General features: G+C 38.8%; 2 protein-coding genes across 2 annotated transcripts; both read left to right on the top strand.

Moving 5' to 3' along the window:
- The first annotated feature begins 415 nt into the window (after nucleotides 1-415).
- On the top strand, nucleotides 416-1,972 carry LOC107019309 (uncharacterized protein K02A2.6-like). Its single transcript, XM_015219839.1, has 2 exons — nucleotides 416-1,210; nucleotides 1,775-1,972. The coding sequence occupies exons 1-2, from the start codon at nucleotides 416-418 to the stop codon at nucleotides 1,970-1,972; spliced, it is 993 nt and encodes a 330-aa protein (XP_015075325.1).
- Nucleotides 1,973-20,278: 18,306 nt separating this feature from the next.
- Nucleotides 20,279-21,835, top strand: LOC107019308 (uncharacterized protein K02A2.6-like). The gene is made up of 2 exons (XM_015219838.1): nucleotides 20,279-21,073; nucleotides 21,638-21,835. Exons 1-2 carry the CDS (start codon nucleotides 20,279-20,281, stop codon nucleotides 21,833-21,835), a joined length of 993 nt encoding a protein of 330 aa, XP_015075324.1.
- Nucleotides 21,836-26,298: the final 4,463 nt, after the last annotated feature.

The raw sequence follows: 26,298 nt of genomic DNA, 5'->3' as shown, positions 1-26,298 counted from the left end.
AGACGGTTTGCCTTGGTATTTTGATATAAAGAAGTATTTGGAGTCTGGAACTTATCCCGAAGATGCTACGTCCAATCAGAAGAAGTCGATACGCCGTATGACTCTCAATTTCTTTCTAAGTGGAGAAGTCCTGTATAGGAGGACTCCAGATTTGGGTCTTCTAAGATGCGTTGATGCCGTTGAAGCTGTAATGCTTATTGAACAGATACATGCCGGAGTTTGCGGCACGCATATGAACAGGGTCACTTTGGCAAGAAAGATCCTACGAGCCAGATATTTCTGGATGACTATGGAGAATGATTGTTGCAAATTCGTTCAAAAGTGCCACAAATGTCAAGTGAACGGTGATTTGATCAAAGTGCCACCTCACGAACTTAATGCTATGAGTTCACCTTGGACATTCGTAGCTTAGGGAATGGATGTCATCGGTCCGATAGAGCCAGCCGCTTCTAATGGACACAGATTCATTTTGGTCGCCATTGAATATTTCACTAAGTGGGTGGAGGCAACTACTTACAAGTCGGTAATCAAGAAAGTGGTGGCTGATTTTGTTCGCAACAATCTGATATGCAGCTTTGGAGTGCCAGAATCCATTATTACCGATAATGGGGCAAATCTCAACAGTCACTTGATGAGAGAGATATGTGAGCAATTTAAGATTACTCATCGAAATTCAACTGCTTATCGTCCCCAAATGAATGGAGCTGTAGAGGCTGCCAATAAGAATATCAAAAAGATTTTGAGGAAAATGATTGACAAGCATCGAGGTTGGCATGATATGTTACCATATTCTTTGTTGGGATACCGCACGATTGTCAGAACATCGATTGGAGCCACTCTATATTTGCTAGTATATGGAACAGAAGCAGTCATACTTGCTGAAGTCAAGATACCGTCTTTGAGAATCATCCAAGAAGCTGAGTCAAGTAACGCTGAATGGGTTAGTAAGCGGATTGATCAACTAACTTTGATTGATGAGAAGAGAATGGTTGTCGTCTATCATGGTCAGTTGTATAGACAGAGAATGATTCGTGCCTTTCACAAGAGAGTAAGGGCTAGAAATTTTGAAGTTGGCCAGTTGGTTCTTAAGCGTATTTTTCCTCATCAAGACGAGTACAAAGGAAAGGTCACACCAAACTGGCAAGGTCCTTACATGGTTCGTAAAGTATTATCTGGAGGTGCCTTGGTCCTGTCGGAGATGGATGGCACCGTATGGCCTAAACTTATCAATTCGGATGTTGTCAAGAGATACTACGTGTGAAGTCTCGATTTGCATTTATGTTATTTACTTGTAATCATTTTGTTTGCTTGTATTTGTTTTGCTTAATATTTTACCCCTCTTGTAATGAACTACGTCTGACCTGAATTCTCAAGAATGAGATACGTAGGCGGCCTATGTCGGCTTCGGTCACCCCATTTATCCCCTTTAATTATTTCTTTGTATCTAAACTACGTTCGACCTGAATTCTCAAGAATGAGATACGTAGGCGGCCTATGTCGGCCTCGGTCAGTTTTCTTTGTAAATTCTTTTTATTTTGTTAACCTTTAAGGGGGAACTACGTTTGACCTGATTCCTGCCTCAACGGAATATGTAGGCGCCACAAGGGTTCGGTCGTATCTCCCGTAAGATTCATATACCTCTTTACAATAGATTCTGCACAGAATTTTTGAGAGGGACTCAAAAATTCTCGAAAAAGAGATTCTTCCTCAGCAAGTCAAGACAGAAGATATTTAAAGATTTGCAACTGGCACACAATTTTTGGGAAGATCTCAGAAATTCCGCGATCTGCTCAATTACAGTGGAAAGATAAGCAAGACAGTTAACTGGGACAGAAATTTTGAGGATGGCCTCAAAATTTCAGCACGGGTTTATCTACAAGTCTGGGGCGACTCTGAAAACGTTCCAGCGAATAATCGGATAGACCTCCAAGCATCAGACTCAAAGAAGTTTGTTAGGCCTGATATGGCATGACTTGGCAGTGACCTTTTTAAGATACTATTTCTTCAAAAATTTATTTCACTTAAATTCCCCTTTTGTGTTTTCCTTGTTTTGGCATAAAATATTTCATCTAATCTATTAAGAGTTGGAGATCGGGAAATCAACCGGAGATAGCAGGACCAGGAGTAGACAATTGAAGAAATCGACACAGATCAGTTTATTTTTAAAACAAACAATTTTTTTTGTGTACGCAGGTTTATAGCTTTTCTTTGAAGTCGGCAAATTCTTCCGATGAATGAATACGGAGGAGTCAAAGGAGGAGAAAACCATTCCAGAACCAATAGCTTTTTCTAGAAGCAGGAATCAGCTTATATCTCTTATGTCGAAAAGTTGGGAATATGAATTGTTTATTTCAATCAATTTCCAACAACATGAAATTTATGAAGAACGTCTAGCCAGATTCAAAGGTAAACCAAGCAAAAATCTTACGGGAGAGTTTACGGTTTCCGTAAAGGACGCTATCTGCATCACATTATCAAACAAGATAGTGTCGTTACCCAGAGGGGTCATTTACTTTATTATCAATCAAGACGATGCATTACCCAGAGGGGACAATTATTTTATTGTCGGTCAAGGCGATGTATTATCTGGAGGTTGTTTCACCGTTACCATCGTCGGAGACGATACGAATATTCATGCATCGCGAGTCAATACTCATGCATCGTGGAAGATCATGCATTGCGAGTCAATACTCATGCATTGCGAGTCAATCATGCATTGCGAGTCAATACTCATGCATTGCAGAGGACCATGCATCGCGAGTCAATACTATGCATGGGGAGAAGATTTCATACCTCACAGAAATTAGTCGCGAGAAGATTTCATACCTCGCAGAATTTAGGCATCGCGAGAAGATTTCATACCTCGCAGAAAATTATGCATCGTGATAAGATTTCATACCTCACAGAAATCAGGCGTCGCGGGAAGATTTCATACCTCGCAGAAATTATGCATCGTGAGAAGATTTCATACCTCGCAAGAAATTATGCATCGTGAGAAGATTTCTTACCTCACATAAATTATGCCTCGTCAGAAGATTTCATACCTCACAGAAATTATGCATCGCGAGAAGACTTCATACCTCACAGAAATTTATGCGTCACGGGAAGATGTCCGAAGAGAATTATTTATCCGTTGGCGTCAACCGTATTCTGATTAAAGTAAACAACATGAAAGTACATCAACATCAAGAGAAGCGTCAAAACTGCATCATCTTTCATTTATGTTGACACCAGCATGAAGAGTACATTGACCTCAAAGAAATATCAGCATCACATCAACATTTATTTATTTCGACATCAAGTGAAGAGTACATTGAAGATTAGATTGCAATACAAGGCATAAGCTTTATTTGCTTTACGTCAGACCGATCGAGTTGACGTCGAATATCGAGGAGAACAATGGAATGTCGACATGGTAAAAGACACTGTCTCCCATTCTAATTGCATTTTTTAGCTGACGAGTTTTTATCTCAGTCTTTGTTGAGAGCATCCGAAAGGATGAATTCTCCAAAAAAACCACAAGTGTGGACGACGTCAAAAGGGACGCAAAACAATGTGGAACTTTTGCTTAGCAGCGAACTGGGACACAGTCCAAAGAGGAATGTCAAACTCTTAGGACGCGAGCAGAGGAGCGACTTCCACCACAATCAATCCGCACCCCTATCATAAGGTGTTTTTTTTTTAAGTTTTGTCATTTTCGGTCCCGTATCCGGAAATTTTGATCTGCCGGAAGAAAGTTTCCAATCTAAGTGACAGTGCACCACATTCATGGCTAAGAGGTTACAAGCCTCCTTTTCATTCTCATATTTGTCACTTTTTTTTTTCCAGAACCAAAGGTTTTTTAGCGTAATAGATTTCCTTTTCAACCGATCGAGTCAAACTACAAGTGGCCTAAATTCTCATATAGTCTGAGATATGTAGGAAACCCATTACCAGGGTGCGTCCATAATTCCTAAAGTCCGTGACGAGTTTTCTCGAAAAGATGAGGTTGAGGTCGGTCAAAATTGGTTGGGTCAATTTCATTTTCCTCGAATTTCTTGCATCAATCCGAGTAAAACGAGGGACAGTTGTTGACACCCAATTTTTCCCCTCCCCGATATGAATTAATTGACGAGCTTCTTAATTCTAAGCGATTCTGAATAATTAGTTTTTATAAAATTCAAATTATTTTTCAAAGTTTTATTTAAATAGTTTTGTCACTTATTAAATTTTTAGATAATGTATATATTTTGCAGGATTATGTATATAATTAGTTTATTTTCTGATTATTCAAAATCATCTCAAAAGTTTTAGTTTGGTAAAATATTTAAGCAACTAGTGTGGTTTAACTAATAATTTAAACTTTTAGGTTAATTTGTTTATAATTGAAATAATTATTTTAGTTTGTTAAGGTTAAAAAACTTGTTAATTAATTAATATTGATTCATTTTGTTTAAGTTTAAACCAATTCATCGAATAACTCGATTAGAGCTACAATTTAATTTATTTGGGCGGTTTATTTAACTACAACTAGAATCGACATGCCATTTGGTATCAATTTTTTTAAAAGGACCATGTTTTGGGCCTATCCAGCCCAACAAATCCTGCCCAGCCCAATGTTTTTAATCTTATTTTCAGAAATTTGGCCCCCAATTCCTTTCTCTTTTCTTAATTTAACCCCAGCCTACTAATTTTAATTCCCAATCTCTCCAATCTCAGGCCTATCCTTCCTAATTCTCTTCTCGTCTGCTTAAAATTAATCACAGCCCATTTTGTCGACAATCCCGTTATTTGACCCAGATAAAATCGTCCCAATTGCCCAACGTTAGACCCAATAACCATTTTTGTTTTTTTGTCCTTTTCTTTTCTTTTTGCACAATTTGGTCCAAGAGACGCGTGGTAGTACACTCAGAGACACACTTATACTATACTAAGATCCTATTACCCTCTTAACTTATTTTATTAACATTTTTTTCATATCATGAAATATGAATTTCAATATTTCTCAAAAGTTGTTAGTTTTTCCTATTTCAAAAATGAAGAAAATATATTGAAGTTAAAGAATTTTGTTTAAAAAACTCAGAACATGCAATAAGATAATAATTTCAATTTCAGGAGATGTGTAGTTTCTTATTTTGTCTTCAGAAATAAGAGTTTCTTGCATTTCTCAGCTTACCTTTAAAATCTTAAAAATAGGTTTTAATTGCTAGATTGGTACCCTGGCTAACTAACTACTAATGTTGTATTATTGGATAGGATAAGTAATGGTTAGGAGATAGATGTTAGAAGTATACTGTCCTGGGATTAACAATAATCCAATCGTTAATGGGAGCAATAGTAAGTGGCAGTGAAATTTGTTGAGGAGGAATGGTAGATGGCAATGAAGTTGATTGAGAATCATGTTGTTTCCTCTTATTTTTATGCGCTTTCCAGATGTCTTCTTTATTTCCTAAAAAGAATGCAATTAAGTTTTAATTGTTTTTTCTCTGTACAAACGGACTAACATCATGGTTCATGTGCATATATCAACACAAATAACAAAGAGTACTAACTCCGAACGTAATATTTTACTACTATGCCCAAAGCCTTTGTTTATCTCTGCAACCAATTAAAATTTAACTTCAAAAAAAGCATTAGCAATGAACATTTTAACAAAGGATTAAGAGTGTTCCTCTCACGTTAAATTAATAAGCTATTCAAAGATTATAGAAATTATAAATTATTCAAGAAAAAAAAACTTCACGCTGTCACGCATAACTAACAAATTATGGCAAAATGAAAGCATTTTCTAAAGTTGAGAACAATATTTATTTATGGCCAAAAAAGGTAGAAAAATAATATGTTGGAGGAGTTGCTGGACAAAACCAAAATAATCAAAATTCCCCATGGTTAGAAATTCTAGAAATATGTAATATACAATAGGGAAAATACATAAAAGAAAATTCTGAATTTGGTTCGAAAACTCACTTTAGCATTTAAATTATACGGGCGTTTAAATACCCCTCGTTAACATCTTTGAAATGAATTAAAAACCACCCTAGAGGATGACATGGCAAAGAGAGTGAGTTCACTCTCCATATAGCGTGTGAAAGATTTTAACAAAAAAAGGTATAAAATCATACAAATGACATATTTTTATTGACCAATATATAATAAATAGTTTAAATATTATTTTCTTACATAAACTTATATTAAAATATATGAATAATTTCATTGGCCCATAAAAATGTAACTTTTATTCTCTTTATTTTATTGTCTTCCCCATTGAAGCATCATTTTTTCCTTCATCTTCACCTTTAACTCTATTAACTACTTCAATTTCACAATCTCTTTAGTAATCCACAAAACCCAATACCACCATCTTATTATTAACGTCAATTTCATACGTATAAATTTTATCGATTTTCAACGGAGCGAAAAAACTTGCTAGTTTACCGGACTATGCGGAGGTAGAATCAGTGATTTTTTTTTGATTTTTGATTTTTTCAAAGACGAAGGCAGTGACGGTAGATCCTTTGTCTCTCTGGTGTTGGAGGTTTACCAAATAAGATGCGAAAGGAAGAGAAATGGGCTGATTATTGTTGTTTTGTTGCTCCGTCTAAGAGCTTCGAAGCTCACTATCAATGGTGTTTTAAGGAAGAAAGTGATGGCAAAGTGGTGATTCGTTTGTTTTTTTTGTGTTTTGGAGAATCTAATAACGGAGCTTCGACGGTGATTTGAGAGTTACGATGAAAGAAGTTTTGATGGTGGACGTAGTCGAAAAATATGGAGAGGGGACAAATGAACATTGAAGAGATAGAAATGGTGAAGAAGAAGGAAGAAGAAAGAAGTAAGGGGGTGGGTATGGGCTAAAATAAAAATGGGTCAACATTTTTAATTTTAATTTTAGAAAATGCACTTTGAATTAATTAATTAGTGTAAAATAACTTTAAGAAGTGTTAAAGAAAAATGGTGAAAAAATTAATACCGTCGTGCTGATATGGCCTTGTTGTGACACTTAAATCGCTATGATGTGGCAAGTGAGAGTGGGATAATAATCTCAGGGTGATTTTTAATTCATTTCAAAGATGTTAAGGTGGATATTTATACGTCCATATAGTTTAAGTGCTAAAGTGAGTTTTCGGAGGATTTTTACGTCTTTTTCCTATAAAATATAAAACCCGAAAACAATTAATGAAGGCTTAAAAAAGTTTATGACACTATTGGGTGGCTTCAAATGAAAATGCAAGCCTTCATATATTGACTTACCTAGTCTTGGAGAATTTATGGATTACAAACACATGCACAGTGCATAGCTAGTTTGTGCAGAACTTGTACATACTTTTGTTATTCCTCTTCTTGAAACTCTTTGTTCTTGTTCAATGTTCTTATAGTAACAGTCTTACAAAATCATTAGATGTTATTCTTTATGAAAATACTTTCAATATTTTGATTCATCAACAATTCAAGTCTCTTATGTCAAAAGAATTCATTTTGTGTACAATGATATGGAAAACTTTGTTGACACCCAATTTTGCCCCTCCCCGATATGAATTAATTGACGAGCTTCTTAATTCTAAGAGATTCAGAATAATTATTTTTTATAAAATTCAAAATGTTTTTCAAAGTTTTATTTAAAAAGTTTTGTCACTTTTTATAATTTTTAGATAATGTATATATTTTTGCAGGATTATGTATATAATTAGTTTATTTTCTGATTATTCAAAATCATCTCAAAAGTTTTAGATTAGTAAAATATCTAAGCAACTAGTGTGGTTTAAATAATAATTTATACTTTTAGGTTAATTTGTTTATAATTGAAATAATTATTTTAGTTTGTTAAGGTTAAAAAGCTTGTTAATTAATTAATATTGATTCATTTTGTTTAAGTTTTAACCAATTCATCGAATAACTCGATTAGGGCTACAATTTAATTTATTTGGGCGATTTATTTAACTACAACTAGAATCGACATGCCATTTGGTATCAATTATTTTAAAAGGACCAAGTTTTGGGCCTATCCAGCCCAACAAATCCTGCCCAGCCCAATGTTTTTAATCTTATTTTCAGAAATTTGGCCCCCAATTCCTTTCTCTTTTCTTAATTTAACCCCAGCCTACCAATTTTAATTCCCAGTCTCTCCAATCTCAGGCCCATCCTTCCCAATTCTCTTCTCGTCTGCTTAAAATTAATCCCAGCCCATTTTATCGACAACGCCGCTATTTGACCCAGATAAAATTGGCCCAATTGCCCAACGTTAGACCCAATAAACATTTTTGTTTTTTTGTCCTTTTCTTTTCTTTTTGCAAAATTTGGTCCAAGAGACGTGTGGTAGTACACACGTTCTCCTCTTCTCCCTCTACGCCCAACTCAGGTTTTTTTTTCTCAGCGAACTTCTAATGGAATGGAGTCCAAATGCACGAGTCCATCTCTCTCCCTTTTCTAATCGCGCGTTGCTCTTTTCTTTCCCCGTTTCCGATTCGTACAATCTTCAGAGTAAAGTAGCTTGTACGTTGTGCAGGCCAGATGGAACGATCTCCACAATTTGAGTGTCCTTGGCTCAAGATCGGAGGGCCTTCATTCGTCGTTCCGTTGAGGAAGTGTACGATTTGGTACAGACCTCCAGCTGTCTAGACCCGCCTCTTGGAGATGATGACACGTCATTCGTTAAGGGCGTAAGAGGCGATCTAGCCCTCTTTTCCTCTTTATTCCGTCGAAAGGCTGGAATCTCGTGGAATATTCGGTGGATATTGGATAGGATTTGGAGAATAGAATTCAAACTGGTGTTGCAAATACGATTATACCCTCGTTCGTTTTCTTTCGGGAACCTCCTTTATATAATCTATTTTCTCCATTCGAGGAGGGGGGAAAAATTTTCAGTGGGGTCAAGGTTTCTTTTACTTCACTGTTACAGAAAGGAAAAAAAAAACACAAACAAGTAGTTATATAGAATTGAAGAAAAAAGTGAAGACACTAGTTCGAGAGATAATTTACATATTAGAGGTTGAAGACAACCTATAGAAACCAAATTTGAAGTGAAGCTAAGGCTCTCAACGTTGGAGCCAACTTCTATTCAGTCTAAATTTTAATCCCTTCCTCGTTCCATTCTTATTCATTCACTGTCTCCGGGGCTCGCTGAAGTTACCAGATTCCCATTGTGGTCATGGAAAGTCGTCTTCCTCACTTATACAGTCTCAGTCGCTTCTTGGAGAAAGGTACGCTCCTCCCTTTATTTATGTCTTACTTCGATTATGAGTACGATGTAATGAGTATTCTATTGGTTTCTCTGTCTTCACCATTGTTTTCTTCTTCGTTTCAACTTCTATACTCTTCTTTGAAAGTCTGTTCGGTTGGAGTTTCTGATTAATCGTTGTCCGTTCATATCATTATCTTAGTTAAATGTATGAATCCGAATTGATGAATGCTTAAAGTTTGGCTCTCGATTTGTTTTGAATGGTGTAATCGTCTTGCTGTAATGGTCATGCCGGATATGTTTCAACTTTGCTAAGTTCTAGTTGGAAATGCTTGTGTGCAAATTTCCATTTTTGATCGTATTTTGTCTCCAGCTTAATGTAAACATGTGATATTGATACAATATCGTGATTTTCTTGTACGAGTTAATATGGTTCAAGTCTTGTTTTAGGTTTATTACCATGCTGGTTTGAGCCATTAAATAGTCGAGTTATAAGTTTTTTTTCTTCTAAGAATTTCCTGTGAATCTGTAATGTGCTATCCATTCTTATCAAGTGGAATTGCTTAGTCAAATGTTTGGGAAGTGCTGTTCATTGTCCATAACTAAGGAATATGGCAGTGGCTTTTGTTTAGTTTATTTGGTTTAGTTCACCTTATAGCTAATATACCTATGTCATTTGCCTTCTGCATATGAGTGTCATTTGTCGCGCTTGCAGCCCTCTAATGTGGACATGTGTTCTGCTTTCCTTTTGAATACACGGAAAATTACTTTAGCTACGTCTCATTACGTTTTCATTAAAGATTTTGCTCTTGTGGATTGGTTGAAATGTAAAGACATTGCTCTTTTCAAGCAGAACGTAGGCTTTACTTTCCTCTGCATTATTTGCTTAATTTGAACTTACATTTGTTAGTTCCAATATTGTAGTTTGGCACTAATTCTCTCCTTTTGTCGTTTTGTTGTATGAACACCTCCGAGTCCATAATGGATTCTTCTCATTGCATCCCAAATGTGAGCCATAAATCCTTGAGTCTCTCCTATCTTTAAGTCAGTCGGACTGCTTGTTTACGGAGTAGAAGAACCACAGCAGGGGCTGTAAAATTTATTACAGGTTTTGAGGAGGCTGTGTACCGGTTGTATACATATTTTATGCACCAATATACAGGTCAAAACATGCACAGGGGGACAAATTCGATGTGCAGTCTAGAAAATACGGTATACACAATTTATACAGCGATATACAGTAGTAAAAATAGTACAGGTACAAAATACGTTGAAGCAGTCTAGAAAATACGAAAAATGCAAAACTCAAGTCAAAACGAGGATTTTAGGAGTGCGAAATGCGCCAATATACCGGGTGTATACATCCGATATACATTCGATGTATATTTTGTCATTTGAAAGCAGCCAGAAGCCCAAAGGCTTAAAGGGAATAGCCCATCAGCAGAATAATAATTAAATAGGTCCAAAGCCATAAAATTTTTCATGAAGGATTGAGTTGCTGAAAAAGGAGCCCAAGCCCACGTTCTTGAATAAATTTAGTGTAGGACAGGTGGGCCATAGCCCAGTTTAATGAATTTGGGTAATTGACCAAGTTCAAAGACTCTTTCCTCCTCTTTTTTTTATCTATTATTTTGAATTGACTAACATTTTGATTAAATTTTATTAATTCCCAAGGATTGCCATTTATTGTATGCATATACATATTTTTTTTATTTTGTTTACCCAACCGATTTTTTTAACGCTTAATCTACTCCCTAGAATATTTCCTTTAGTTAATTACCTTCAAGGAGTAAATAATTAAATAAAATAATGATGATAGCAAGTAAATAAAAATAAAAGTATAACTTACTTTTACTTAATCTTAAAACAAATTATTAAAGGTCATTTAGGCAAATCGCCGGTCAACTGCGAGTTAGCGGGCATTCCGAGGGCCTAACACCTTCTCGGAATGTACATTTGAACTTCGAACCCTTTTCAATTTATTTTTATCTGTTTTTAAATCTTTTGAAAAATAATCTTAAGTTTTTTCTTGATTTTACTAAAAATCAAGTGGCGACTCTGTTAAATTGGAAAGTCGATTTTTCTTAACTCATAAGATTAATTGATTTTTCTGAAACTTAGTCATTTTTATTATTAATTATATATTTCATATTTTTAAGTAAAACAGAAATGGCGACTCTGCTGGGGATTAATTAAGTTCTAAGGAAAATGATTTGACTATTTGAACTAATTATATTTATTAAATTGTTTATGTGTGATTAAATTGCTTATACTCACCCTCTTTCGAAATTAGCGATAATTTATTGGTTCGTTAGGCGTCTAAGGGTTGTCGCGAATTTCAGCCCAAATTGTCCGTTTGGGTTCCCAGTCCTTTCAAAAGCCACTCCTAGTCAACTAGCGTAGAGCTGAGCCAAATCCCGGATTTAGGAGCATTTGAACTAAGATGACCCAACACCCAAGGCGTGTTGGGCCCATTAGAAGCCCACCTTGTGTCTACTTGGCCCAAATTGCCAAAAACAGACAATCATGCTTACGTGTTAATTGAAGAATGTATATGCATTTTAAAAACAATTTATTGTCTACGGGGCGGGGGGTTGACTAATTTTTGTATGTTTGTTATTTTGTGGGATGAATCCGACATATAAGCCTTTGAAAACAAGAATGGTTACTACCCCCGATCCTTTCCTCAAAGTATGGTGGAGGTTCATGAACAACGATGATAAAATGATCGTTCGAAAACACATAGGTCACCTCCCGTCGCTGTTAGAGATGAATGCTTGGCCTGGCCTAATTGAAACGATGGTTAAATTCTCGTATAGTGAGAACATGGTTTTTCGGTTTGGGGAAGTAGAGTTGACGCCAACTATAAAAGAAATTCTTATCAGCTATGAAACTGTCGCCATGTCAACAAAAGGAAATGACATCCAGATACAGATCTCCTAAACCCCATAGTATGGGATTTCACCGATATTAGAGAAAAGTTGTCATTGGTTAAAGCCGAGTGGATGGACAAACTCCCTGGCCCAAATATACCATTCAGAAAACTATATTATCGATTTGGGCGTGCAAGGGCTTATGAGAAATATAAAGACGAGTTCGTTTCAAAAGAACAATGGAAAGAGACGCGTCCCCTCACATTTGCGATATGTTTGCTCGGGACGATGGTTTTCCCTTAAGGGCCAAAATACACTATTCATCCTAGTGTATTTATTGTCACTCATGCCATTTTCTATGAAGTGGATTACAAAACATCAACAAAGTACTACACTTTAGCGCCTATGATTCTGGCCGACATCTACAGGGCTTTAGACAAGTGTCAGAGCGGAGAGCGTTTTTTTCAACGGTGTAATCTGATACTACAGTGGTGGATGATGTGACATTTGATCAAAACTCATAATCCAAAAGAACCAGATCCCCTAAGACGGTTAGTGAGCTACATGGTCATGATTGGTGGTTGTATCACAATCGTTGCAATAAGACTGGAGGAGAGAGTTTTTCGTATCCGAGGCTTCGAGGGCTGAGAGAAGAAGACGTACAATGGTCAATAGATAGTTTGGTGGTAACTAAGAATATGGTGGTTCGAACTGAAAAGGTCCCTTATTTGGTATTTGCTGGGTTAAGAAGGACTAGACCATATGCTCCCGGTCGAGTTTTGAGACAACTAGGAGGGAAACAAGAGTTGCCCCAGATCGCAGATATGAGGAAATTCGTAGCTGACCACGAGAATGGGCGAGTTGCATTTGCTGAAGACATGCGTAGGATGTGGAGATCTCGAAGAGTGTTGGGTGAGCCTGTACCAAACAATTTTCGTCCAGAATGTTCGAGGGAGTACAAAGAATGGTTGAAAAAGAGTCTCGCTGGAACTATTGAGCCTGGTCCAAACATTCCTCACATTATTGCCGATGTTGGAGCCAAACATCAAGTCCGACTTCACCGCCTTCAAGAGAAGTTTGATAGGAGTGAATTAGAGCATCAACGTCGTCACTCAGAAGACGCCAAAGTCATAGCTCGATTGAAACAAGAACTACGAATAGCCAGACAGTGCATGGCAGAGTTAGATGATAACATGGAACAACAAATTCAATCGATAGATGGATTCAGACATCAAGAAGGAGCTCGATTGGTGAGAGATCATCTCTGGGCGAACAAATATGCTATGTGGGAGGAAGTCAACATCGCCAAGAGGACCAGACTTGAAGAAGGATCAGAGGAGGCTTGAATTTTATTTACCATCCCCTGCGTGGGACTGCTTTATTTGTACTTTGTTTTGTAATTTATTTTCAGAACTTTTTCTATGTTTTATGTTTATCAAACATTTTGGATGCTATTAATGAAGTATTTTGGGGATAATAAATCGGGTTTAAAAAAGCATATACATCATTCAATTCGTTAGGCCCACCCTTGGCATAAAAGGGTCACAAGCATGATTAGGACGCGATATATGTGTGTTTAACTGCTTATGTGTTATGTTGATATGAATGAGGATATCGTAAACTCACTCCTATCCAGAAATTTCCAAAGAATATACAGAAGCCACTATTACAAAATGTCCGACCAAAGTTTTCAAGTCTTAAGTTTCTCACTCAAAAGATCTCCTCCTATACCTAAAACACTGTTCTACCGTCTCAAGAAAATCAAACTTATTGCTATGGACAAGGGCAAGAACATCCATATGGAACTCACCAATGAAGAACTATGGAGAAAGATTGAATGGATCACTCGAGAAATTCAAGAAGCCAAGGAAGAAGAGCTCAGAGTCGACATGGTCACCGCAAATTACAAAGCTGCAGCTGTGATGTTGGATGAGGATCTGACATCACAGATGAAAAGAAAGAAAGATGTTGAGATGGAGACAGAGGGCTTGAGTGAGAAGTTGGACATGCTTCGGTTGATAGTGCAAGAAAGAGAAGCGAGAGAGGCGAGGATAGATTCGGAGACCGCCGCTCTGTTAGCTAAAAGTGTGTTACTTGACAAGGAACTGACAGTCCACAGCAACCTGATGGATGGAAAATACTCGCCTATGAGCAAGGAGCAGCCAATAGTGGTCCCGACAACGCTCATCTTGAAGTGATTGAGGAGGATGACGGCGAGGAAATCGTCTACGATTCTCCATTCCTAGGTCGTCTGAAAGGAAGAAAATAATGCTGCAACAAGAAGAGAAATGACTAACGTGTCATCGTCATGTTATCTTTTAAGAATTCTACTGTTGTCTTTCAATTTCCTTGTAATCATAATGAACAAATGAATGAAATATTTTATCCTGTATTCGAACTACGTTGGGCCTGAATTCTCCTTGTGAGATACGTAGGCAGCCTCTCTTAGGCCCGACCCTATCTTTAAAAATTTTCATTCCCCCATCCATGTTACGAGAAGATACGAAAACCAGATCAACAGATGTCAAAGAGCAGCTCCAAGAAGACCATAGCTCAGCATGATTTAGCCTTTCCGAGACAGCGTCCAAAACTAAAACAAACAAACTCCTGCTTGTTAAAAAATGTGTTTCCGCCCTCACTCATGGGTTGAAGATATCCTCAAACAAAGCAACTTGTGTGTTTATCTGCTCTCTGTGTGATATTATGCATTTTGTACTCTGAATCTGCACTGACAAATCTGCCTTTGAGTTGTTTTCCTTCTCAAGTACTTTGAAACTTATCTGTGTCGATCGAAAGCTGGCAGATCATCCTTATTTCACCAGATCAAAAGGTCCCGCAGATTCATTCCCTAGACAAAGCTCAGACAGAGGAAAGGCAATTATGGGGGATAATAATGAAGAAGTGAGTGTTACCGATGTTGTGGTGGCCCAACCCACCGTAGCAGAACAGAATGACTTGATTATGCAGCTGATGCAACAGATTGCAGAAATGAGACTGGAAATGCAACGGAGATAGGATCTGCCTCCACCTGGATTTGCTCCTATTGCTGCTGACGGAAGGCCTTCAATCTACTTCCCTTCCTCAAATATGGATCCAACTCAGATTCAGCCATCTACACCTGTTCACAATCCGTCGGTTATAGATCTAACTACCCAAAATCCCCAATATGCTTCTGCATCCTACCAAACTCCATCACCTCTTCAAATAAACCATCCTCAAATGCCACCCCATCCTCAAAATACTCACCATCAAACCGCCCCACCGCCACAAAATCAAAACCAAAACCAGAACCAAAATGCTTTCAATCCCCAAAAACCTCATCACCATTTAAATCAGAAAACCAATCCTCAGGCCTATCCACAGAATTACCAAACCGCCCAAAACGCTCAAAGTCCCTCCGTAGCTCCACCCCTGCCAAAGAGAGCCACTTTCCAAGTTCCCGTCCCTACCGAGCACGATGTGCACGTTTCTGAGTTGGACCACTATGAGGAACAAGAAAAGGAATGGAGGGCAAAAAAGGATGCAACGGTCGATATAAAAGAGGAAATCAAAAAGGCCATGAAAGAGCTACAGTGCATCCCCGACATCGCTGGATTCAGTTACGAGGACTTGTGTATCCACCCAAGTTTGGACCTTCCAGAAGGGTTCAAGGTTCCGAAGTTTGACACCTTCGGAGGAGTGGGCAACCCTATGGCTCNTAGCTGAGAGACTGGCCGCGGCTGGATACATCCACCCTGTGGAGCCCAAACTCATGGATGTCAATTCAAAGTTCTACAAACCTGATCAGAGATGTGCTTATCATTCCAACAGTGTTGGAAATGATACTGAAGATTGTATCAACCTCAAGCACAAAATTCAGGACCTGATCGATCAGGAGGTAGTCTCTCTCCAACCGGCGGCACCAAATGTCAACACAAACCCGTTGCCAAATCATGGAGGCAGCAACGTCAATATGATCGAGACAGATGAAGACTGGTGTGGAACGAAGATGATTACTCCCATTGTTCACGATGACTTGGAAAGGGCTGTCGCTTCTTTAAGCATCAAAGAAAAGAGAGAGTTTGTTATTTTGACACCTACAAAGGTTGTTGCCTTGGTGCCTTCAGAAACTCTCGTCAAGCCTAAGTTTGTTATTGAAACCGCTATGCTCAAGGCATGACCAGGTCTGGAAGGTGTTACACTCCTGACAAGCTTGCTCTCGGAGGACATAAGAAGGACCAAGATAAGAGGCCGATAAGAGAAGGAGAAGCGGAAGAATTCTGGAGAAGGATGCAACCAAAGGATTATTCCATCGTCAAACATTTAGAGAAGACTCTGGCTCAGATCTCCGTATGGGCCTTGCTGATGAGATCTCAGTCCCACAGACAGGCCTTATTGAAAGCTCTCGATGATACATACGTTCCCGTAGGTACAAGTAGTGATAACATGGCTGCCATGATTCATCAGGTTATTCGAGGGCACCGAATCAACTTTTGTGACGAGGAGCTGCCTGTCGAAGCAAGATCACATAACAAGGCGCTGCACATCACTGTGATATGCCGTGAAAAGGTTGTCAACCGCGTCTTAGTAGATGATGGATCTGGTCTGAACATCTGCCCGTTGTCGACATTGAGGCAGCTAAGGTTTGACCTCGAGAAATTGGAGCAAAACCAGGTCAACATGAGAGACTTTGATGGGGTCAAAGAGACACGTTGGGAGTAGTGAATTTGACTATTCAAATGGGCCTCGCAGAGTTCAACGCGCAATTTCAAGTATTGGATATAGATACCAGTTACAACCTTATTCTGGGAAGGCCGTTCATCCATATGGCTGGAGCCGTCCCCTCTACTCTCCATCAGATGATGAAGCTTGTGTGGAAGAATAAAGAGTTGGTTATTCATGGCGAGGGGAGTCACCTTGGCAGGCAGGTGCCGATCATTGATGAGATTTTGCGAGGTACAGACTTTTACACGGTGGAGATGGTGAATGCCACCGGTGACGACTTGGACCCACAGACCCCCATGCCTGCCGTATACCAGATGATAGCCACTGTAATGCTGCAGAACGGTTTTGAGCTAGGGTTTGAATTGGGAAGAGATTCCCAAAGAATTATTGAGCCTGTTCCGGTCCTCGTCAAAGGATCCAGATATGGTTTGGGGTACATCCCCATAGATGATGACGTGAAGATGAAGAAGAAAAATGATCAAGCCTTGACTAGGCCGATCCCACATCTGTATCAATCCTTTCCAATCCGGGAGTATGTCGAGAGTGAAGACCTTAGGGAAGGAATCTATGACCTCTTCAAGGAGATCGATGCTGTTGTCGACGAAGAGGTCGAGTTAGCTGGTATCCGCGAAACCGAGCCAGGGGAGTTGCTGCGGAACTGGACCTCCACGCCGATCCTGATACCCCGAACTCTTCGGTAGAAAAGCATCATTTCATACACATTAAAATCTGTGGTAGTCCGAAAGAGGCTCGAGACCCACCATTTTGCATTTTCTTAACTGTTCAAATTTTTGAATCTTTCATTGTGATGTTCAAAAAGGCAACATGGCCCCAGGCCATGACCAAAGTTTGCATTGTTTTCAAATGAAAGCCTCTTTATTTTTAACTTTATTCATTTAGTTGTTTGTTATGCCTTACTTTCCTAATTTTGTCTATTTATGATTTCAGTAACATAAGTTACAAACCTGCCAATGTCATGTCATGTCACGAGCTAAATGAACAAAATGAGGCAGGTGACTACAAGGTTGACGATTATGGAGAGGAAAGTGAGGAACTTGACTATGTCGCCGAGGAATTCCGGCAGTTTGAGAATCATCATAAACCAAATCTAGAGGAAACGGAAAAGGTGAATTTGGGAGATTCGAAATATGTTAAAGAGGTTAAGATCAACATCCACCTAAATGAAGATAAAAAAGAGGGCCTAGTTCATTTGCTTTCTGAATATAGTGATGTGTTCGTTTGGGAAGTCGGTGACATGCAAGGGTTGAGTACCCATATCGTATTTCATAAGCTGCCGATTAACTCAGCGTTCGATCCGGTGAAGCAAAAAACTTGAAAATTCAAGCCTGAACTGAGTTTGAAGATTAAGGAAGAGATCACCAAGCAAATAAAGTCCCGATTGGTGAAAGTAACACAATATCCAACTTGGCTGGCCAATGTTGTTCTGGTCGCCAAAAAAGACGGGAAAATCAGGATTTGTGTTGACTATAGAGATCTCAACAAAGCTAGCCCGAAGGACAATTTTCCATTGCCGAATATTCATATATTGATTGACAACTGTGCTAGGCATGAGATGGAGTCGTTTGTGGACTGTTACGCAAGCTATCACCAAATTCTGATGGATGAGAAAGACGCGGAAAAAACGGCTTTCGTTACGCCTTGGGGTGTATATCACTACAGGGTGATGTCGTTCGGTCTCAAGAACGCGTGTGCCACCTACATGAGAGCTATGACGACCAATTTTCACGCCATGATTCATAAGGAGATTGAAGTGTACGCGGATGACGTCATAATCAAATCCCGCGACAGTTCGGACCATTTGACACATCTAAGGAAATTCTTTGATCGTTTGCGTCGTTATAACTTGAAGTTAAATCCCGCCAAATGCGCTTTTGGAGTTCCACCCGGGAAGTTGTTGGGATTTATAGTCAGCAGATGGGGTATTGAGCTCGACCCCTCTAAGATTAAAGCAATTCAAGAGTTACCTCCGCCGAAGACGAGAAAAGAGGTGATGAGTTTCTTAGGAAGGTTGAACTACATCAGTCGATTCATAGCCCAATCAACCGTGGTGTGTAAGCCTATTTTCAAGCTTATGAAGAAAGACGCCCCGACAAAGTGGACTGAAGAGTGTCAGACTGCTTTTGATGCTATCAATAACTATTTGTCCAACCCACCGATATTGGTTCCTCCGCGAGAAGGGAGTCCTGTGTTGCTGTACTTGTCTGTCTCAGATAGCGCATTCGCATGCGTACTTGGTCAACACAACGAGACAGGAAACAAGAAAAGAGCTATCTATTATATAAGCAAGAAGTTTACTCCATACGAGTCTCGTTACACTTTGTTGGAGAGAACGTGTTGTGCTTTGACGTGGCTTGCCGAGAAGTTGAGACACTATTTGTCTTCGTATACTACATGTATCATTTTTAGAATGGATCCATTGAAGTATATTTTTTCCAGAAAGCGATGCCGACCAGAAAGTTAGCTAAATGGCAAATGCTGTTGAGTGAATTTGACATTGTGTATGTGACTCAGAAAGCGATAAAGGTACAGGCTTTGGCTGATCATCTTGCAGAAAATCCCGTTGATGAAGAGTATGAACCACTTAAGACTTATTTTCACGATGAAGAAGTGTCATTTGTGGGTGAGGATATTCTTGAAGCATATCCAGGTTGGAGATTATTCTTTGACGGAGCGGCAAATCATCAAGGTAAAGGTATTGGAGCAGTCTTAGTGTCAGAATGTGGTCAGCACTATCCCATGCAGCTAAGCTCCGATTTAATTACACAAAAAACATGGCCGAATACGAAGCTTGTATTCTTGGTTTGAAAATGGCCATCGACATGAATGTTTACGAGTTGTTGGTTATTGGAGACTTGGACCTTCTGATTCATCAAGTTCAAGGAGAATGGGCTGTGAAGAACCCAAAGATTATACCTTACGTACAACATGTATAGAAGTTGTGCAAAAGATTCCGTAAAATCGAGTTCAGACATACCCCCAGAATACAGAATGAATTGGCTGATGCTCTTGCCACCATCGCTTCAACGATTAAACATCCGGATACAGATTATATTGATCCTCTAGATATAGAGTTGAAAGAACATCAGTCCGTTGTTCCCATGTTGAAGAAGAACCAGACGGTTTGCCTTGGTATTTTGATATAAAGAAGTATTTGGAGTCTGGAACTTATCCCGAAGATGCTACGTCCAATCAGAAGAAGTCGATACGCCGTATGACTCTCAATTTCTTTCTAAGTGGAGAAGTCCTGTATAGGAGGACTCCAGATTTGGGTCTTCTAAGATGCGTTGATGCCGTTGAAGCTGTAATGCTTATTGAACAGATACATGCCGGAGTTTGCGGCACGCATATGAACAGGGTCACTTTGGCAAGAAAGATCCTACGAGCCAGATATTTCTGGATGACTATGGAGAATGATTGTTGCAAATTCGTTCAAAAGTGCCACAAATGTCAAGTGAACGGTGATTTGATCAAAGTGCCACCTCACGAACTTAATGCTATGAGTTCACCTTGGACATTCGTAGCTTAGGGAATGGATGTCATCGGTCCGATAGAGCCAGCCGCTTCTAATGGACACAGATTCATTTTGGTCGCCATTGAATATTTCACTAAGTGGGTGGAGGCAACTACTTACAAGTCGGTAATCAAGAAAGTGGTGGCTGATTTTGTTCGCAACAATCTGATATGCAGCTTTGGAGTGCCAGAATCCATTATTACCGATAATGGGGCAAATCTCAACAGTCACTTGATGAGAGAGATATGTGAGCAATTTAAGATTACTCATCGAAATTCAACTGCTTATCGTCCCCAAATGAATGGAGCTGTAGAGGCTGCCAATAAGAATATCAAAAAGATTTTGAGGAAAATGATTGACAAGCATCGAGGTTGGCATGATATGTTACCATATTCTTTGTTGGGATACCGCACGATTGTCAGAACATCGATTGGAGCCACTCTATATTTGCTAGTATATGGAACAGAAGCAGTCATACCTGCTGAAGTCAAGATACCGTCTTTGAGAATCATCCAAGAAGCTGAGTCAAGTAACGCTGAATGGGTTAGTAAGCGGATTGATCAACTAACTTTGATTGATGAGAAGAGAATGGTTGTCGTCTATCATGGTCAGTTGTATAGACAGAGAATGATTCGTGCCTTTCACAAGAGAGTAAGGGCTAGAAATTTTGAAGTTGGCCAGTTGGTTCTTAAGCGTATTTTTCCTCATCAAGACGAGTACAAAGGAAAGGTCACACCAAACTGGCAAGGTCCTTACATGGTTCGTAAAGTATTATCTGGAGGTGCCTTGGTCCTGTCGGAGATGGATGGCACCGTATGGCCTAAACTTATCAATTCGGATGTTGTCAAGAGATACTACGTGTGAAGTCTCGGTTTGCATTTATGTTATTTACTTGTAATCATTTTGTTTGCTTGTATTTGTTTTGCTTAATATTTTACCCCTCTTGTAATGAACTACGTCTGACCTGAATTCTCAAGAATGAGATACGTAGGCGGCCTATGTCGGCTTCGGTCACCCCATTTATCCCCTTTAATTATTTCTTTGTATCTAAACTACGTTCGACCTGAATTCTCAAGAATGAGATACGTAGGCGGCCTATGTCGGCCTCGGTCAGTTTTCTTTGTAAATTCTTTTTATTTTGTTAACCTTTAAGGGGGAACTACGTTTGACCTGATTCCTGCCTCAACGGAATATGTAGGCGCCACAAGGGTTCGGTCGTATCTCCCGTAAGATTCATATACCTCTTTACAATAGATTCTGCACAGAATTTTTGAGAGGGACTCAAAAATTCTCGAAAAAGAGATTCTTCCTCAGCAAGTCAAGACAGAAGATATTTAAAGATTTGCAACTGGCACACAATTTTTGGGAAGATCTCAGAAATTCCGCGATCTGCTCAATTACAGTGGAAAGATAAGCAAGACAGTTAACTGGGACAGAAATTTTGAGGATGGCCTCAAAATTTCAGCACGGGTTTATCTACAAGTCTGGGGCGACTCTGAAAACGTTCCAGCGAATAATCGGATAGACCTCCAAGCATCAGACTCAAAGAAGTTTGTTAGGCCTGATATGGCATGACTTGGCAGTGACCTTTTTAAGATACTATTTCTTCAAAAATTTATTTCACTTAAATTCCCCTTTTGTGTTTTCCTTGTTTTGGCATAAAATATTTCATCTAATCTATTAAGAGTTGGAGATCGGGAAATCAACCGGAGATAGCAGGACCAGGAGTAGACAATTGAAGAAATCGACACAGATCAGTTTATTTTTAAAACAAACAATTTTTTTTGTGTACGCAGGTTTATAGCTTTTCTTTGAAGTCGGCAAATTCTTCCGATGAATGAATACGGAGGAGTCAAAGGAGGAGAAAACCATTCCAGAACCAATAGCTTTTTCTAGAAGCAGGAATCAGCTTATATCTCTTATGTCGAAAAGTTGGGAATATGAATTGTTTATTTCAATCAATTTCCAACAACATGAAATTTATGAAGAACGTCTAGCCAGATTCAAAGGTAAACCAAGCAAAAATCTTACGGGAGAGTTTACGGTTTCCGTAAAGGACGCTATCTGCATCACATTATCAAACAAGATAGTGTCGTTACCCAGAGGGGTCATTTACTTTATTATCAATCAAGACGATGCATTACCCAGAGGGGACAATTATTTTATTGTCGGTCAAGGCGATGTATTATCTGGAGGTTGTTTCACCGTTACCATCGTCGGAGACGATACGAATATTCATGCATCGCGAGTCAATACTCATGCATCGTGGAAGATCATGCATTGCGAGTCAATACTCATGCATTGCGAGTCAATCATGCATTGCGAGTCAATACTCATGCATTGCAGAGGACCATGCATCGCGAGTCAATACTATGCATGGGGAGAAGATTTCATACCTCACAGAAATTAGTCGCGAGAAGATTTCATACCTCGCAGAATTTAGGCATCGCGAGAAGATTTCATACCTCGCAGAAAATTATGCATCGTGATAAGATTTCATACCTCACAGAAATCAGGCGTCGCGGGAAGATTTCATACCTCGCAGAAATTATGCATCGTGAGAAGATTTCATACCTCGCAAGAAATTATGCATCGTGAGAAGATTTCTTACCTCACATAAATTATGCCTCGTCAGAAGATTTCATACCTCACAGAAATTATGCATCGCGAGAAGACTTCATACCTCACAGAAATTTATGCGTCACGGGAAGATGTCCGAAGAGAATTATTTATCCGTTGGCGTCAACCGTATTCTGATTAAAGTAAACAACATGAAAGTACATCAACATCAAGAGAAGCGTCAAAACTGCATCATCTTTCATTTATGTTGACACCAGCATGAAGAGTACATTGACCTCAAAGAAATATCAGCATCACATCAACATTTATTTATTTCGACATCAAGTGAAGAGTACATTGAAGATTAGATTGCAATACAAGGCATAAGCTTTATTTGCTTTACGTCAGACCGATCGAGTTGACGTCGAATATCGAGGAGAACAATGGAATGTCGACATGGTAAAAGACACTGTCTCCCATTCTAATTGCATTTTTTAGCTGACGAGTTTTTATCTCAGTCTTTGTTGAGAGCATCCGAAAGGATGAATTCTCCAAAAAAACCACAAGTGTGGACGACGTCAAAAGGGACGCAAAACAATGTGGAACTTTTGCTTAGCAGCGAACTGGGACACAGTCCAAAGAGGAATGTCAAACTCTTAGGACGCGAGCAGAGGAGCGACTTCCACCACAATCAATCCGCACCCCTATCATAAGGTGTTTTTTTTTTAAGTTTTGTCATTTTCGGTCCCGTATCCGGAAATTTTGATCTGCCGGAAGAAAGTTTCCAATCTAAGTGACAGTGCACCACATTCATGGCTAAGAGGTTACAAGCCTCCTTTTCATTCTCATATTTGTCACTTTTTTTTTTCCAGAACCAAAGGTTTTTTAGCGTAATAGATTTCCTTTTCAACCGATCGAGTCAAACTACAAGTGGCCTAAATTCTCATATAGTCTGAGATATGTAGGAAACCCATTACCAGGGTGCGTCCATAATTCCTAAAGTCCGTGACGAGTTTTCTCGAAAAGATGAGGTTGAGGTCGGTCAAAATTGGTTGGGTCAATTTCATTTTCCTCGAATTTCTTGCATCAATCTGAGTAAAACGAGGGACAGTTGTTGACACCCAATTTTTCCCCTCCCCGATATGAATTAATTGACGAGCTTCTTAATTCTAAGCGATTCAGAATAATTAGTTTTTATAAAATTCAAATTATTTTTCAAAGTTTTATTTAAATAGTTTTGTCACTTTTTAAATTTTTAGATAATGTATATATTTTGCAGGATTATGTATATAATTAGTTTATTTTCTGATTATTCAAAATCATCTCAAAAGTTTTAGTTTGGTAAAATATTTAAGCAACTAGTGTGGTTTAACTAATAATTTAAACTTTTAGGTTAATTTGTTTATAATTGAAATAATTATTTTAGTTTGTTAAGGTTAAAAAACTTGTTAATTAATTAATATTGATTCATTTTGTTTAAGTTTTAACCAATTCATCGAATAACTCGATTAGAGCTACAATTTAATTTATTTGGGCGGTTTATTTAACTACAACTAGAATCGACATGCCATTTGGTATCAATTTTTTTAAAAGGACCAAGTTTTGGGCCTATCCAGCCCAACAAATCCTGCCCAGCCCAATGTTTTTAATCTTATTTTCAGAAATTTGGCCCCCAATTCCTTTCTCTTTTCTTAATTTAACCCCAGCCTACTAATTTTAATTCCCAATCTCTCCAATCTCAGGCCTATCCTTCCTAATTCTCTTCTCGTCTGCTTAAAATTAATCACAGCCCATTTTGTCGACAATCCCGTTATTTGACCCAGATAAAATCGTCCCAATTGCCCAACGTTAGACCCAATAACCATTTTTGTTTTTTTGTCCTTTTCTTTTCTTTTTGCACAATTTGGTCCAAGAGACGCGTGGTAGTACACGCGTTCTCCTCTTCTTCCTCTACGCCCAACTCAGGTTTTTTTCCTCAGCGAACTTCTAATGGAATGGAGTCCAAATGCACGAGTCCATCTCTCTCCCTTCTCTAATCGCGCGTTGCTCTTTTCTTTCCCCGTTTCCGATTCGTACAATCTTCAGGGTAAAGCAGCCTGTACGTTGTGCAGGCCAGATGGAACGATCTCCACAATTTGAGTGTCCTTGGCTCAAGATCGGAGGGCCTTCTTTCGTCGTTCCGTTGAAGAAGTGTACAATTTGGTACAGACCTCCAGCTTTCTAGCCCCGCCTCTTGGAGATGATGACACGTCGTTCGTTAAGGGCGTAAGAGGCGATCCAGCCCTCTATTCCTCTTTATTCAGTTAAAAGGCTGGAATCTCGTGAGAATATTCGGTGGATATTGGATAGGATTTGGAGAATAGAATTCAAGCCTGGCATTGCAAATACGATTATACCCTCGTTCGTTTTCTTTTGGGAACCTCCTCTATATAATCCGTTTTCTCCATTCGAGGAGGGGGGGAAATTTTCAGTGGGGGGAAAGGTTTCTTTTACTTCACTGTTACAGAAAGGAAAAAAAAACACAAACAAGTAGTTATATAGAATTGAAGAAAAAAGTGAAGACACTAGTTCGAGAGATAATTTACATATTAGAGGTAGAAGACAACCTATAGAAACCAAATTTGAAGTGAAGATAAGGGCTCTCAACGTTGGACCCAGCTTCTATTCAGTCTAAAGTTTAATCCCTTCGTCGTTCCATTCTTATTCACTCACTGTCTCCGGGGCTCGCTGAAGTTATCAGATTCCCATTGTGGTCGTGGAAAGTCGTCTCCCTCGCTTATACAGTCTCAGTCGCTGCTTGGAGAAAGGTAACGTTCCTCCCTTTATTTATGTCTTACTTCGATTATGAGTACGATGTGATGAGTATTCTATTGGTTTCTCTGGCTTCACCATTGTTTTCTTCTTCGTTTCAACTTCTATACTCTTCTTTGAAAGTCTGTTCGGTTGGAGTTTCTGATTAATCATTGTCCGTTCATATCATTGTCTTAGTTAAATGTATGAATCTGAATTGATGAATGCTTAAAGTTTGGCTCTCGATTTGTTTTGAATGGTGTAATCGTCTTGCTGTAATGATCATGCCGGATATGTTTCAACTTTGCTAAGTTCTAGTTGGAAATGCTTGTGTGCAAATTTCCATTTTTGATCGTATTTTGTCTCCAGCTTAATGTAAACATGTGATATTGATACAATATCGTGATTTTCTTGTACGAGTTAATATGGTTCAAGTCTTGTTTTAGGTTCATTACCTGCTGGTTTGAGCCATTAAATAGTCGAGTTATGAGTTTTTTTTTCTTCTAAGAATTTCCTGTGAATCCGTAATGTGCTATCCATTCTTATCAAGTGGAATTGCTTAGTCAAGTGTTTGGGAAGTGCTGTTCATTGTCCATAACTAAGGAATATGGCAGTGGCTTTTGTTTAGTTTATTTGGTTTAGTTCACCTTATAGCTAATATACCTATGTCATTTGCCTTCTGCATATGA

Source organism: Solanum pennellii, chromosome 5 (genome assembly GCF_001406875.1).
Source record: "Solanum pennellii chromosome 5, SPENNV200".
Classification (NCBI taxonomy): domain Eukaryota; kingdom Viridiplantae; phylum Streptophyta; class Magnoliopsida; order Solanales; family Solanaceae; genus Solanum; species Solanum pennellii.
This window is presented reverse-complemented; position numbering and strand designations above follow the sequence as displayed.